This window comes from Passer montanus, unplaced genomic scaffold, assembly GCF_014805655.1.
Source record: "Passer montanus isolate IOZ18808 unplaced genomic scaffold, ASM1480565v1 scaffold15, whole genome shotgun sequence".
Classification (NCBI taxonomy): Eukaryota; Metazoa; Chordata; class Aves; order Passeriformes; family Passeridae; genus Passer; species Passer montanus.
Genome location: NW_024362051.1, coordinates 10,598,048 through 10,611,132, shown reverse-complemented (window position 1 = coordinate 10,611,132; position 13,085 = coordinate 10,598,048). Strand labels below are relative to the sequence as shown.

The 13,085-nt window shown below is 46.9% G+C and overlaps 1 protein-coding gene across 1 annotated transcript in view; it reads left to right on the top strand.

The window, feature by feature from the left end:
- The window catches only part of ADAM19 (ADAM metallopeptidase domain 19), a 32,756-nt gene that overhangs the window by 16,860 nt on the left and 2,811 nt on the right, over nucleotides 1-13,085 (top strand). The window contains exons 7-22 of the mRNA XM_039701693.1: nucleotides 135-200; nucleotides 1,491-1,562; nucleotides 2,376-2,542; nucleotides 3,437-3,521; nucleotides 3,768-3,907; nucleotides 5,145-5,322; nucleotides 6,127-6,216; nucleotides 7,403-7,598; nucleotides 7,859-7,967; nucleotides 8,454-8,646; nucleotides 9,203-9,283; nucleotides 9,787-9,895; nucleotides 9,998-10,133; nucleotides 10,349-10,415; nucleotides 11,028-11,234; nucleotides 12,591-12,737. Coding sequence (XP_039557627.1) covers nucleotides 135-200; nucleotides 1,491-1,562; nucleotides 2,376-2,542; nucleotides 3,437-3,521; nucleotides 3,768-3,907; nucleotides 5,145-5,322; nucleotides 6,127-6,216; nucleotides 7,403-7,598; nucleotides 7,859-7,967; nucleotides 8,454-8,646; nucleotides 9,203-9,283; nucleotides 9,787-9,895; nucleotides 9,998-10,133; nucleotides 10,349-10,415; nucleotides 11,028-11,234; nucleotides 12,591-12,737 — 2,043 coding nt within the window. The remainder of the gene's footprint in view (nucleotides 1-134; nucleotides 201-1,490; nucleotides 1,563-2,375; nucleotides 2,543-3,436; nucleotides 3,522-3,767; nucleotides 3,908-5,144; nucleotides 5,323-6,126; nucleotides 6,217-7,402; nucleotides 7,599-7,858; nucleotides 7,968-8,453; nucleotides 8,647-9,202; nucleotides 9,284-9,786; nucleotides 9,896-9,997; nucleotides 10,134-10,348; nucleotides 10,416-11,027; nucleotides 11,235-12,590; nucleotides 12,738-13,085) is intronic.

Below are 13,085 nucleotides of genomic sequence, written 5' to 3'. Positions count from 1 at the left end.
CGTGTGTGTTGGGGTGGGGTGAACAACCAGTGAGAAACAAACTGGGAAAAATGACCTCTACATATATTTTGTAAAGAGTTTCTTGGGGAATATTGGGGGAGTAACCCAGTGACCCAGTGTTGCTGCTGCTGCAGGTGAAACGGGACACTCTGCAGGCTACAAAGTACGTGGAGCTCCTGCTCGTGGCAGATTATGCAGAGGTAAGAAATGGGATTTTTATACCCAAGGAGCACTGGGCACAGAGCATCCCACCTGCAGCATCCCCAGGGGCAGGGAGGGCTGCTGGGGCTCAGCAAGTTTTCTCTTGCAGTCCCAATGGTTCTCAGTGGGCAGGAGAGCTCTGACTGTGGTCACTTTAGTCCTGGCAGCCACCCTTGGCCCAGGGAGAGAAGCAAATTTAGATGAGGGCTGAGAGTCTGTTCTGGTCTCCCAGGGTGGCAGTGGTCAGTCCTAGTTATGGCTGGGAGAGTCTGCCCTCAGAATAGGGAAATTTGGGGGTTTCCATGAGTGGTGTGCTTCTAACTGCAGTACACTTAATCTCTAGAGGAGATAACCGTGACTATGCTCTGCTCTGAGCTGCTAGCAGATATATAAATAGACATTTTTAAGGCTCCAGATCACAGAATAGGTCTGGGAGAAGCTGAGTGAAGTCAGCAGTCCCTCCCCCATCCCCAGCCTGGACAGGCCAGACACACTGAGTGCAAACCACAGGAACTTCAGTGTTTTACTGATTGTTTAATCTGCAGCACAGACGGGAGCCAGGCTGGTCCTATCCATAATTTACAACTTGAAACTCCAGTAGGGAAAACCACACAGTGCTCTGGGCTGTAATTTATTCTGAACAAAGCTAAAGAGGCAGAACCTATTTTGGTTTCTCTGTTAGGCAGCAGGACACCAGAGAAACTGAGAAAACACATAATACCCAGGAACTGCCATATGTTGTTCACCATTTGATCAGAGAAGCCAGGACAGAGGCTCAGGGTGTTGTTGTTAAATGCCCTTTCTTTGCTGTGTCCCTGACTAAGAGAAAAGTCCAGGAGTTTGACATCTGTTAAACAAAAATCTGAACATTTTGCTACTTTAACTCTTTGAACCAATTTTGCTAAAATTAACTCATTCATTGCCAGGTCATTTAATAGGAAAATTGGTTGGATGAGTGAGAGGTGATGAGAGGTCCAGCAGCCTTGACCTCAGGCATGAAGTCCTGTTATCACACCTTTTACCTGGCACATTTGCCAGTTCCTTGTCAGCCCCCATCTCTGGGGGCAGTGATAAGTTTGGGTGTGCCACCCCTTGATAACATCACTGCCATGGTGTGCCGGGGATAAATTCTGAATATACCTGTACAGGTGGGCTTAAAGGCAGATGTGCAGGGCAGGGAGATTTCACTTCATAGTTGCCTTCTTATTTCCAGAATAATGTGGCTCATTTTAACACATTTCAGCTCTTTGTAGTTGCCTCTGTGCTCCTGACATGTTCATTTTGTTCAGTTTCAGAAACATCACTTCAACATTGAAGCAACAAGGCAGAAATTGGTGGAGGCTGCTAATTATGTAGATAAGGTGAGACTGTGTGTGTGTGAAAGGAGGAAAGCAAGGCCCAGATTATAAAATATGAGAATAAATTGGGCCAGAGGAAGGCTGGCTTTTTGGGAGAGAGAATAATATTTTGGCAGTTCTCCCCAGTGACTTGGGGAGAGTGGCTGCCAAGCAATTGTGTTGTTGCAAATCCAGAACAGGGTGGGGGGATCCCCATTCCTAGGAGCTAGCATGAGCAGCTTGTGTTTTCCTACACCTCTGTAAAAACTGTTACCTAAGTAATGCTTTTTGAAAAGGAACTGAGGTATTCACTTGAAATGGTAGAAAACCTGAGAAGTAGAACTGGAAGGAGCTTTCAGAAGTCATCCCTGCAGTGGTATCTAGTGCTGCTGAAGTAAAACTTCCTTACTTTTCAGATCTACTCCCCTCCTGCTCCTCTTAAACTCCTTCCAGCCCTCTCTTCACCCCATTACTCATGAATGCTTCTCCTATTTGCACTTGACATGGCAGAAGATTATTTCCTTACTCTTTTCAGGAATTTTGACTATTGGAAGATGAAACATCATGTCAGTCTTCAGTCTTTGTTTCTTCAGATTATGTCTTTGCCAATCATTCAAAAATGAAAGATCAATGTCTCTGTTTCAGTTTGAGTTTAGGTGGTTGCACATTTCTGTCTGCAGAGCTCAGCACTAAGCTGAAATGCATTTCCAGAGGGAGCATCTTTTCTGGACATGTGGATCTCTAGTAGCAATTAGCAGTACATATTTGAGATTTAAAACAGAGTAAAATAACTTTGTGGTCCTCATTTTATCATCTCTTTTCTTTCCTGTATCTTAGTTTTACAGGGCCTTGAATATCCGGATTGCCTTGGTGGGGCTGGAGATCTGGAATTACGGGGATAAATGTGATGTAACAGAGAATCCCTACTCCACCCTCAAGTCCTTTCTGGCCTGGAGTAGCAAAGAGAGGCTGCACAGAAAACATGATAATGCCCAACTAATCACGTGAGCTCACTCCTCCTGTTTCTCACAAGTGGGTTGGGTGGGTGGGAAATCAGTGTGTACCACAAATCCTTCCAGGATTCAAAGTGGCTTTGTGGAAAGCATTAATTCCTAGCCCACCCCACTGCCACACAGAGCCCTGGTGCTGGGAGCCAGCTGATGATGGCCTGTGGCTGATGGGCCACTGACCCACCAGGGCCAGTAGCCTGGCCAGCAGTGCAGGTGGCATTGGAAGGAAAATTTGCAGCAGCTCCCAGATCTCTTTACCTCTTCCACAGAAATTCATCCACCAGGATGAGTCAGAGGACCTGTAGGGTTGAAATGCAGAGATACAATGCCTTTCCCTTGTTTTCTTTGGTTGGGTTTTTTTCCCTTTAACATTACTGTATTTCCTCTCCATCTGGTCATGTCCTGACCACAATTTCCAGGACTTCCATTTCAAAGATGCTGTCAGGGTGCTGCAGAATTCCAGCTCAGAGGCAGGAGCAGGGCATGGCTGCACCTCAGAGGTGTTACCTACTACTCTCTCAAGTCCCCAAATCCCAGGCTGGCAAATACCAGGCTTATGATAAATTAATTATTCACAAACAGTACTCAGCTAAGGATCCAGAAATAGTCTTTTCTGTCCTTGTTGCAAAGCTCAGCAGGAGGACTTTTTGGAACCAAACCATTATAAAAAATAGGATTGTCTGGCTGGCCCATAAAAGAGAGTATCAGTCCAAGATAAACAGACCTAAAGGCTTTGTAGCTCTGCTATGATGTCCTGCTCTGGAAGACACTAAAAAGACAATGTGTCCCCTGACACTGTGTAGGGAGCTGTGCACTGCAGGGTGCATTTCTCTGCCTGCCTCCTCGAGTGCCTCAGTGCCATTTCATTCTTTTTCTGGTTGATTTTAGGGGTGTGCCCTTCAAAGGTACCACAGTAGGCTTGGCTCCCGTGATGGCCATGTGCTCTGATTTCCAGTCAGGAGGAGTAAACATGGTAAGTAATTGCCAATCCCCAATATAAAGCTTCTTGCCAGCAGTGAATACATAGGAGAGATGCCTCCTAAAGCCCAGGGAGAAAATATTTCCTGTGAAGTTCTCCACTCACCTGCTTATAGGCAGGAATACCTCCAGTAGATATTTTCTACATGTACAAATGAGAAGTTCCCCTCACCCCATCTACCCAGAGGTGCACAGGACAGGCACAGGTAAAATGCTGACGTGCCCCTTTGACCTTGCACAGGACCACTCTGATAATGCCATTGGTGTTGCTGCTACCATTGCCCACGAGATGGGACACAATTTTGGCATGAATCATGACTCTGCTGGCTGCTGTACCACCCCTGCAGCAGATGGGGGCTGCATCATGGCTTCTGCAACTGGGTGAGTTCATCCTCATGGGCTCAGCGAGGAGTGTTTGTTACCAGAGCCTTGGTGGAGTAAGAACTAGAAATGTAGAGTGAAAGTCGGTTTGCTGCTCCCTGCTGGAGTCAGTGTTTATAGATAAAAAATTGCTGGGCAAACCCTGGGTCATGGAGCAGTAGCAGTTTGCTGATTCCCAAGGAACTGATTCCTGCCTGAGATTGGCCTTAGGTAAAGGCAGCATTTGAAAGTGGAGCTCTGAACTGTCTGGTAAAAGGAAAATTTTCCTGTTCCCTTTTCTTAAGAATACTCCTTGGTTTCTGAGAACCTGTGTGTAACAGGAAAGAGGTCTTTGAGAGAAAAGGGAAGCAAGAGTGGCTCTAGAAGCCCATAGGAATTCAAAATTTGATTTTGGATGAGGAAATATAAAAATTTCTACAATGCAGTCACGAAACATGCCAGATGAGCCCATACACTTAAAGCCACATTCACCATTTTCTCAAGCCTTCCTCTGTTTGAACAGATCTTGTTTTTTTCATAAGCATCTTCTTTTATGTGCATCATTTCCTCCAAAACCATTTGGGTGAGAAGTGAAAGCACAGTGGCATGCAAGCAGAGCACACAACATCCACACACATGCACAGCCACGCGTGGAGTGCACTGGCGTTGTAGCAACAGAAATTAATAATTTGTGTCCCAAAAAATATTCAAAATTCTTCAAAATGAGGTGGTACATAGGAAAAATTAAATATTCTTTTTAGCAGTTAGGCTCACAGGCAGTTATTCACAGGCTGAGTGCTGGATGTTCAGGGTTGTTCAAACAACATTCTTCAAAATGAGGCGGTACATAGGAAAAATTAAATATTCTTTTTAACAGTTAGGCTCACAGGCTGAGTGCTGGATTCTCAGGGTTGTTCAGGCAGTTGGGAATAAACCACAGCTCCAGTACTGAGGAGGAGAGGACAGCCATGCTTGTCAGCAAGCACAGTCAAATATAACTCAATGTATTTTGGTTCTATAAAGCTTATTCTGTAAGGCCATTATATTACTAAACAATCTTGCAGTGTAGTCTCACTTGTGTAGTGCAGGCAAGGAAATCACAGCCTGCTTTAGCACAACTCCAGGAATTTCAGGGAGAGACCTGTGTCCTTTGGCACTTGTCAGGGTTTGCATGTGCTCCTTTTTGCTTCTCTAAACCATTGCCCAGACCTGTCTTCATGTTTTGCTCTTCATGTTTTTCTACCCTGTCTCTGCTCAGGCACCCATTCCCCAAGGTGTTCAACCAGTGCAACAGACAAGAGCTGGAGAAGTATCTGCATTCTGGTGGAGGGATGTGTCTCTCCAACATGCCAGACACCAAAAGAATGTATGGTGGAGGGAAATGTGGAAATGGCTACTTGGAAGAGGGGGAGGAGTGTGACTGTGGAGAGGTGGAGGTAACAATTGTTCAGATCCAACCATTTGGGGTTTAGTGGGACACTTTTTTTTAATTATGGATTTTGCAAATGTAGTTTTGTGATCTGTAATCAGCTTTTCTTTGAGCAGGAGACAAAAATATCTTCCCTCTGTGTAAATGTAGATCAAGGTTCTAAAATATTACATCTGACTTCACAGTGTGGTACAATCCAGGATGGTGTGGTCCAGGGCTGAACTGAGATGATTAAAACTTCATTTAAAAAGGAGATGAAAAAGTCATTTTAGGTCACAGAATCACAGATTCATTTAGGTTGGAAAAGACTTCCAAGATCATCAAGTCCAACCTGTGACCCATCACCACCTTGCCAACAGAGCCACAGGACTGAGTGCCACATCCAGTCCTTTCTTGAACACCTTCAGGGACAGGGACTCCTTCACCTCCCTGGGCAGCCCATCCCAATGCTTAACCACCCTTTCAATGAAAAAGTTCTTCCAGATGTTGCAGTTTCATATATAAATTCACTTTACCTCCACTCCTGTTAAGGATGGGGCTTCTCTGAGCACTGCATCTCACTTCTGCAAATCCATCCTTTGCCTCACAAGAGAGCAGGGAGCTGGAACCAGCAGCCCAGATGTGATAAGCACAAGCAGCTGTGTCCCATCAGAGGGAGGCTGTGCAGTGCTGGCATTCAGCTCGTGCTGGGCACCCTGAGACACCCTGGGAGGGAGGGTTTTATTTTGTGTGTGACCCACTGTGAGTGAGAACACAGCAGTGCCAGCTCAGATCTGCCCTATGAACTCTGCTGCACCTCACTGTCTTCCAGGACTGCAGGAACCCCTGCTGTGACCCCAGGACCTGCTCCCTGAAACCTGGTGCTGAATGTGCCCATGGCAGCTGCTGCCATCAGTGCAAGGTGGGGTCTCTGGGTTTTCCTGACAGGGAATAACAGGGGGGCAAGTGTGAGGCTGGGAACTGGAGGGGAAAGGGGAGAAAACACAGCCAAATATGGAGTTTAACTCCTCATCTGGTTTGATTTGAATTTAGGTGCAATGGCCATGAGTGTAATCAAACTGGTGGGGTCCTTTCTTCTGGCTGATTAAATTGACTCCTGTGGTATCTTAAGATGAGCTGTGAGTGCTGCTGGAGTGAAGTCACACTGCCTCTCTTAAACACTGAGGGATAAATCAGAGCTGATATTTCTCTCCACTGGTTCTAGAAGAAATCTAGACAGAGCTCTTAGAGCAAACACTTCCTCCAGGGATTAGGCTGGATGCTGTGTTTGCTCTGAACCCTCTTTTCTGGGGTGCAGCTGAATCCCTTTAGCTCTGGTGTTTGCTGAAGAACTGCTGGCAAAGAGTATCATTTTAAATCTCAGCTTTCCTTATAGTGAATGGTTAAAATGTGTTTCCGGTTTTGGGGCCAAAGATCTCAAATTTAACAACAAATTAGCTGAAAAATGAACATGGGCAAGCATTTTTCTTAAGCTCATCTTTATATTTGCACATTGGCTGTTTGCTCTTACTGACCTATCCTGAGCAAAATGGGGAAAACAATTTCTAGAAATCCACCTGGGCTCACTTGGAACAAGCTCCCAGATGTGACTGTGAATGCCCTTTGTTCTCCACGTGTGTGGTGGACAAGAGAAGAATGAGCTGAGCAAGCTCGTAAGCAAGGGAGAAATAAGTTATGCATCAGGAAAATGTCTCCAGCAGAAATGACAGGCAAACACAGAAACAGACTTCCCAGCCAGGGAGGGTTTAGGGAGCAGATTACATAAACATCTGTCAGAAATGGTTCAGGTAAATTGGATCCTTCCCTAGGGTAGAGTGAGATGGGTCAGTGTCCCCTTGAGGTCTGGCAGCCTTACATTCCATGCATGATCTCATTTCTACCTGGGGAAGGGCTCCAGTCATTAATTGTGCTCTACAGAGTTCACCCAGCTAATGAATCCCAGAGGCACAAGTCACTGCTAACCTCAAAAAAACCCCTTAGGCAAGGAGGACAAAGTGACACACACAAGGTTCTGCCTTATCTACAGACAGGAAACCACAGAGGAGCCAAGCAATAATTCTGGGTTTCCCCCACTCTCTCTTTTTTAGCTGATGTCCCCAGGAACTCCCTGCAGGAAGAGGTCAGGACTCTGTGACCTCCCAGAATATTGCACTGGCGAGTCCCCGTTCTGCCCCCTCAACTCCTACCAGATGGATGGGGCTCCCTGTGATGGAGGGAAAGCCTACTGCTACAGTGGCATGTGCCTCACCTACAGGGACCAGTGTGTGCAGCTCTGGGGGCCTGGTAAGGACACTGCCTGCAGCACAACCTGCTGTCCTTTGAACCAGAAATGCTCCTCGCCCTGCTGTTCCTCACCCTGAGCAAGGCAGGAGTGCCTTCCATGCCTGCTGTCAGCAGCAGAGTCTCAGCAGCCTTTTCTCCTGCCTTACTCACATGGGGGACGCAGCAAAAAAATTCCCGTGCTCCAACCATTCCAGAAAAAGGACAAGTGAGTGGTTGGCACGGGGTGGGATGAAGCAGCCACCTGAGTCTCTCCCATGCAGGAGCACAGCCAGCACCAGATGCCTGCTTTGAGAAGGTCAATGCTGCTGGAGACATCTACGGGAACTGTGGGAAGGACATCTATGGGAATTACAGGAAGTGCGACATGAGGTACAAAGCAGAGGGGCAGCCCAGAGCTGGAGAAGATGTATTTTTATGTCATAAAATTGTGGGCCAGGAGATAAAACCACTCCATGCATTGGTTCACTCCCTACTCTGCCTCCTGGGAAGCCAGCTGCATCCTTGTGGGACTTGGAGCCCCTACAGCTGAAGCTTTCAGCTCATCATTTTCAAACATCTAGTTGATATTCTTCCAAAGCAACAGAAGAGGGGGAATTTTTAGAATCCATAAGTTAAATGTAGCTTTCTAACTGAGTCAAAAATTTCTTAGTCTTCTGATTTTGTTGATGTTGTCCATCCATGGGGGCATCCCCCATCCATGGGGACTGTGGGGTGGTACCATCAGTATCCATCAGATAATTCTTGGGAGATGCCTGCTCATTTAACAATGGCTCAGCACTGCTGCTTTAATTTACACTTAGAGCAAAACATTCAGCAAGCCAGGAATAATCACTTCAGCCTTTCCTTTGAAATCAGAGATGCTAAATGCGGGAAGATCCAGTGCCAGAGCTCGGCTTTCAAACCCCTGCAGCCCAACGCAGTGCCCATAGACACCACGGTGAACAGGCAGCGCTGCCGGGGCACCCACGTGTACAGATCTGACAGTGAGGAGAAGGAGATGCTGGACCCTGGCTTGGTGCTGACAGGAACCAAGTGTGGGAGCCATCATGTAGGTACAGTTCTGCCTGGAGTGGCTTGGGGGAGGCTCAGAGTATGTCTTTTCCACCCAGAATGTGGTTTGTGGTTGCCAAGCTATTAATTTTTTATGTACAATGCTTTTCTAGGAGATTTCTGTATTCGTTAGAAAAATAATTCCTTAGAGGTTTTGGAGAAAGACACACACCAAAGTCTCTGCCAGATGAAGTTCAGAGCCAGAGCTAAATGTGGGATTTGCTAGTTGGTTGAAGTTGTCCTCTTAAAGATGAGACAGAGTTGGAACCAAAGACATGTGAGAGCCCCTTCAGGGCCTTGCCACATGGGCATGGCCAGGCTGTGGCCAGCTGAGCTCCCACTTCTCTCTGATTGACATGGACTGGGATTTGGGGTAGTGATTAACTGTTTGGGAATGAACCAGGTTAACTTAATTTCCCGTTATTCTGTCCAGGGAGTTAATTAGTTGTATTTCCAAGGTGTCTTGGACCTGCAAGTCACAAAACAGCACAAGGCAGTGATGTGGTAGATAACTCAGAGAGCTAACACTGAGTTTTTGGATGCTTTCTGTGCAGGTTTGCTTTGAAGGGCGCTGCCAGAACATGTCCATCATCTTTGATTCTGAGAGCTGCAGCAAGAAGTGCCATGGGCATGGAGTAAGTGTCTTCTTTTTCATCTCCATTCCAGGCTGAAGCAGAATGGGCTTTCATTCTTCTGCAGCTGCTTCTCCAGCTCAGTTCTGATACCTTCCTTAGGTTTGCTCTGTGCTTTGGCTCCTTGGCTATCAGTTTGAGTATTTCTTTCCTGTTTGATGCATTTTCTGGTCCATGAATGTCCCTTTGACATAGGATTTAAGGAGGTCTGTTGGAAGGATATGAATTTCAATAAATGAAAAACAAGGAGTAATCTTAGAGAAAAATATCTTGGGCCCAGTTTAGATTGAATAAAAAGTATTAGCCATACTAAAGAAAAAACATAGCAAAAAGTAACATTTAGGACAGTTTAACCCAAATTCCTTCTATTCCCTGAAGAAAAAGTTTCCAGGCACTCAGCTCCCATTGGAGTCTCTCCTGTAATGTTTAATTCAGCAAGGGCTTAATTTTTCACTTGCAGGTTTCTCAGTAGCTTCCACTTGAATCTCTGAATCTTCCCACTCCAGGTGTGCAACAACAACAAGAACTGCCACTGTGACCAGGGCTGGGCCCCCCCGTTCTGCAACAAGGAGGGGACAGGAGGCAGCCTGGACAGTGGTCCCCCTCTGCCTGAAGGTGAGAGGGACCAGTTCTGCTGCAGGGCTACTTCAGAAGGACTTCTGTTGGTTGGGAGCAGAGAGTTTTCCATTTAACAAACTCCATTTTCTTTGTCCTCAGGCTCTTCAGCAGTTGTGATAGCTCTGGCAGTCCTGGCTCCCATTCTCCTTCTCACAGGAGTCTTGTTTTTATTCTATTATCTGAAATGCTGGAGTAAATTTACCATCTGTTCTCTAAAGAAGACACCTCAGTTCAGGTAAGTTGTCAGTGCTGTGCCTTGTCTCCTTGTCCCCCCTCCTGCCAGGACAGAATTGCAAATGCTGTGAGGAATGTCACTAAATTGATTTGTTGGTATAGTTACTATTGGCTCATTTTTTCACCTCAGTGAAGATAAAATAGTAAATACAGGAAAATAAAGGAGAAAACATATCATGACATTAATACCCTTCTTTTTCTTTCTCTCATTGTCAGTGATGCCTCTGGAACTGGCCATGCAAACCCTGCCTTCAAGCTGAGAACGCCCCAGCAGCAGAGGAAGGTAGGGGCAGGGTCCTTCCACCTGCAGGGCAGAGATGCAGCTGCTCCAAGGTGTGGGATGGGCTTTCCCCTCACACTGGAGCTAGGGAGTGGTTTTATCAAAGGGTGGGAAAAGGAGATGGACATCACCCCGGGCTGAAAGTCAGTGGTAGCTGAGTGTGGCCCCTGTTCCTGGTGATTTCCTTAAAGGTAGGAGCTGGGATTTGACAAGGCTTGTGTGGCTGCTTGTCTCTCCTGCTGGATCCTCTGTTGTCACATCTCAAAACTGGAGAAATGGCAAACCCTGGGTTTATTTGCAAAGTGTCACACTGATGACTGGATTACTCTGTTCTCTTGATTTCCATTTCTGCCTCTTGTTCCCAAGTTGTCCCAGTCCATCTAATCAACACTTACCAGACATGCCCAACACATGCTGGAGTTGCATACCCAACACAAACTGATGTTGCATACCCAACACAAACTGATGCTGCATACCCAACACATGCTGGTGTTGCAGGCAATATTTTCTACTCTGTGGCTCAGAGACCTCACGTGGATCCTCAGAAGTGTCGCAGCGAGTATAAAGGGTGGTTTGAAGTGGAAATACATGAGGATTTGTGGTTTTTCTGCACAGGTGATTGGCTTCCCTGAAATCCCACCCAAGCCTCCTTCTCAGCAAGCTCCAGGGCTGCAGATGAGCAGGCAGCAGCTCCCCACCTTCCCTGGCAGCCCCAGCTGCAGCGGGGGGCAGCCCGCGGGACCGGCGCTGCCCAAGGACATTCCCCGGAGGACACCCCCGAGCAGGCCAGCACCTCCTGCTCCCAAGCCTCCAACCTCTCAGGTATGGAGTCGTGCTGCTGTCCTGTAGATGCTGTTTGATGGCAGGTTTGTTCTGGTGAGGCCTCTCGCCCTGGGGGAATTGTTAGCCTTGACCCAAACTGACCCCATCTTACTTGATCTTCCTCTCCGTGGGGCTATTTTGAAGGTTAAAGGGAAAGATTTATTTCTTTTGCTGGCAGCTCTGTTCTAAACTTACTGTGGACCCCACACTTTTATTGGAAAGATGTAAATCACTCAGACTGGCTTCAACCCATTTTGCAAAATAATATTATTATATTGGGGCCCTCAAAGAAGCAAAGGCCCAGCTACAGCAGGTAGCAGGAGGCTGGCTCACAGGCAGTCTCTCTCTGAAGGACATAGAGGAAAACAAACCCTGTGGAGCAAACTCTTAGCGAATGGGGTTTGTTTCTAGCTCCATTGTTCCTGTGAACAGCCGGCACTTCAGCAGGAAAGAAAACTAAAACAAAAGCAGGAAGCTGAGTGCTGTCAATAAGGAATAGGTATCCTTCCCAGCTGCTTGTTGACAAGTTCCCCATGATCTCCTTTGTGCTCCCTCCCCAACACATCTAGTCTCTTTATCTCAGTCAGCCTTATGAGATGGAACCCTTCTCATAGGATTTCCACAAGAAGCCTTGCTGTTTCTGGGTTAGTGGAGAGCCATGAGTTGGGGAAGACAAAGGGGAAATAATTAATGTCACTTTTTGCTAGTTGCATTGGCCTTCCTGGATGTTTGCAGCATCTGCCAGATTTGCTCTCTTGCTATTCCTATAGGAGCTATTCAGACCTGGCAGTCAGTGGAATTTAGTCTGCCTTGTCCTTCCCTGAGTCACAGGGCAGGATCCTTGGAGAGCAATAGATCCCCAAGCCATCAAGCATTGCATTTATGCATAGTCTGAGGAGACTGCAGGGGTTTTGGGTGCCCTCCAAGTCGTGAGTGCAGCTGTGTTTGTTAAATCAACACCTGTAAGGCAGCAGCTTAGCACAGACCCTGAGCAACAACAGGCAATTGGCTCTTGTGGGGGTAACCTCTCCCACTGGGACATGCTTTCCACTGAAATTCATTAGATGAATGGAAAATATAATGCTCTGAGCATCCTATTAGGGACAGCTGTGTGCACAAACAAATAATAACAGCTTGTGGGTCTCTGTGTGTTTGTATGGGCACAAGAACATGCACATATATAGTGTTTACAGGCATTGTGTAGGCAAACAAACAGTGAGTGTATATGTGTGGAACTTGCTTCCAGCCATGAAGTACACCAGTTAAAGTGACTAATTAAAAATGCTCTGGAACACAGGTTGCTTATTATTTCCAAAATGTAAGGCTTAAATTCAAAACTATTTCTTTCTTCTGTAGGATATTGCAAGGCCCCGGCCGCCCCAGAGAGCTCTGCCAGCGAATCCCATCCCATCCAGGTCCAGAGGCTGGCAGGGGAGCAGCCCTGCTGTCCCACTGCCCCCCGGGCACAGCAGAGCCCCTGGGCACCTCCAGCCTGTGGCAGAGGTAAGCACTGAGAGGGGTGGTGGGAAGCACCACTCACCCCTGAGGAATAAAAGCACTCAGAAGGGAATATCGGCCTGCAGAACACCTTTGGCACAGCCCAGTGGGTGCACACAGAGAGGCTGTGGGTGGGTCACCTTTATTGCAGGGGTCTCTGTTTTCACCTGTTTCATAGTAAGAATTTAGGGAGTTGAGCAAAGTAGTGAATTCAGTCCTCACAGCCCTGAACACTTCCTCAGGCAAGGCGTTTGTGTGAGTGGGGCAGAGCAGTGGGGTCAAGGGCTGTGGGACCCAGAAGTGTTAGTGAAGAGCAGCAAAACATGAAGATTCACACAAGACTTGAAGATCCCA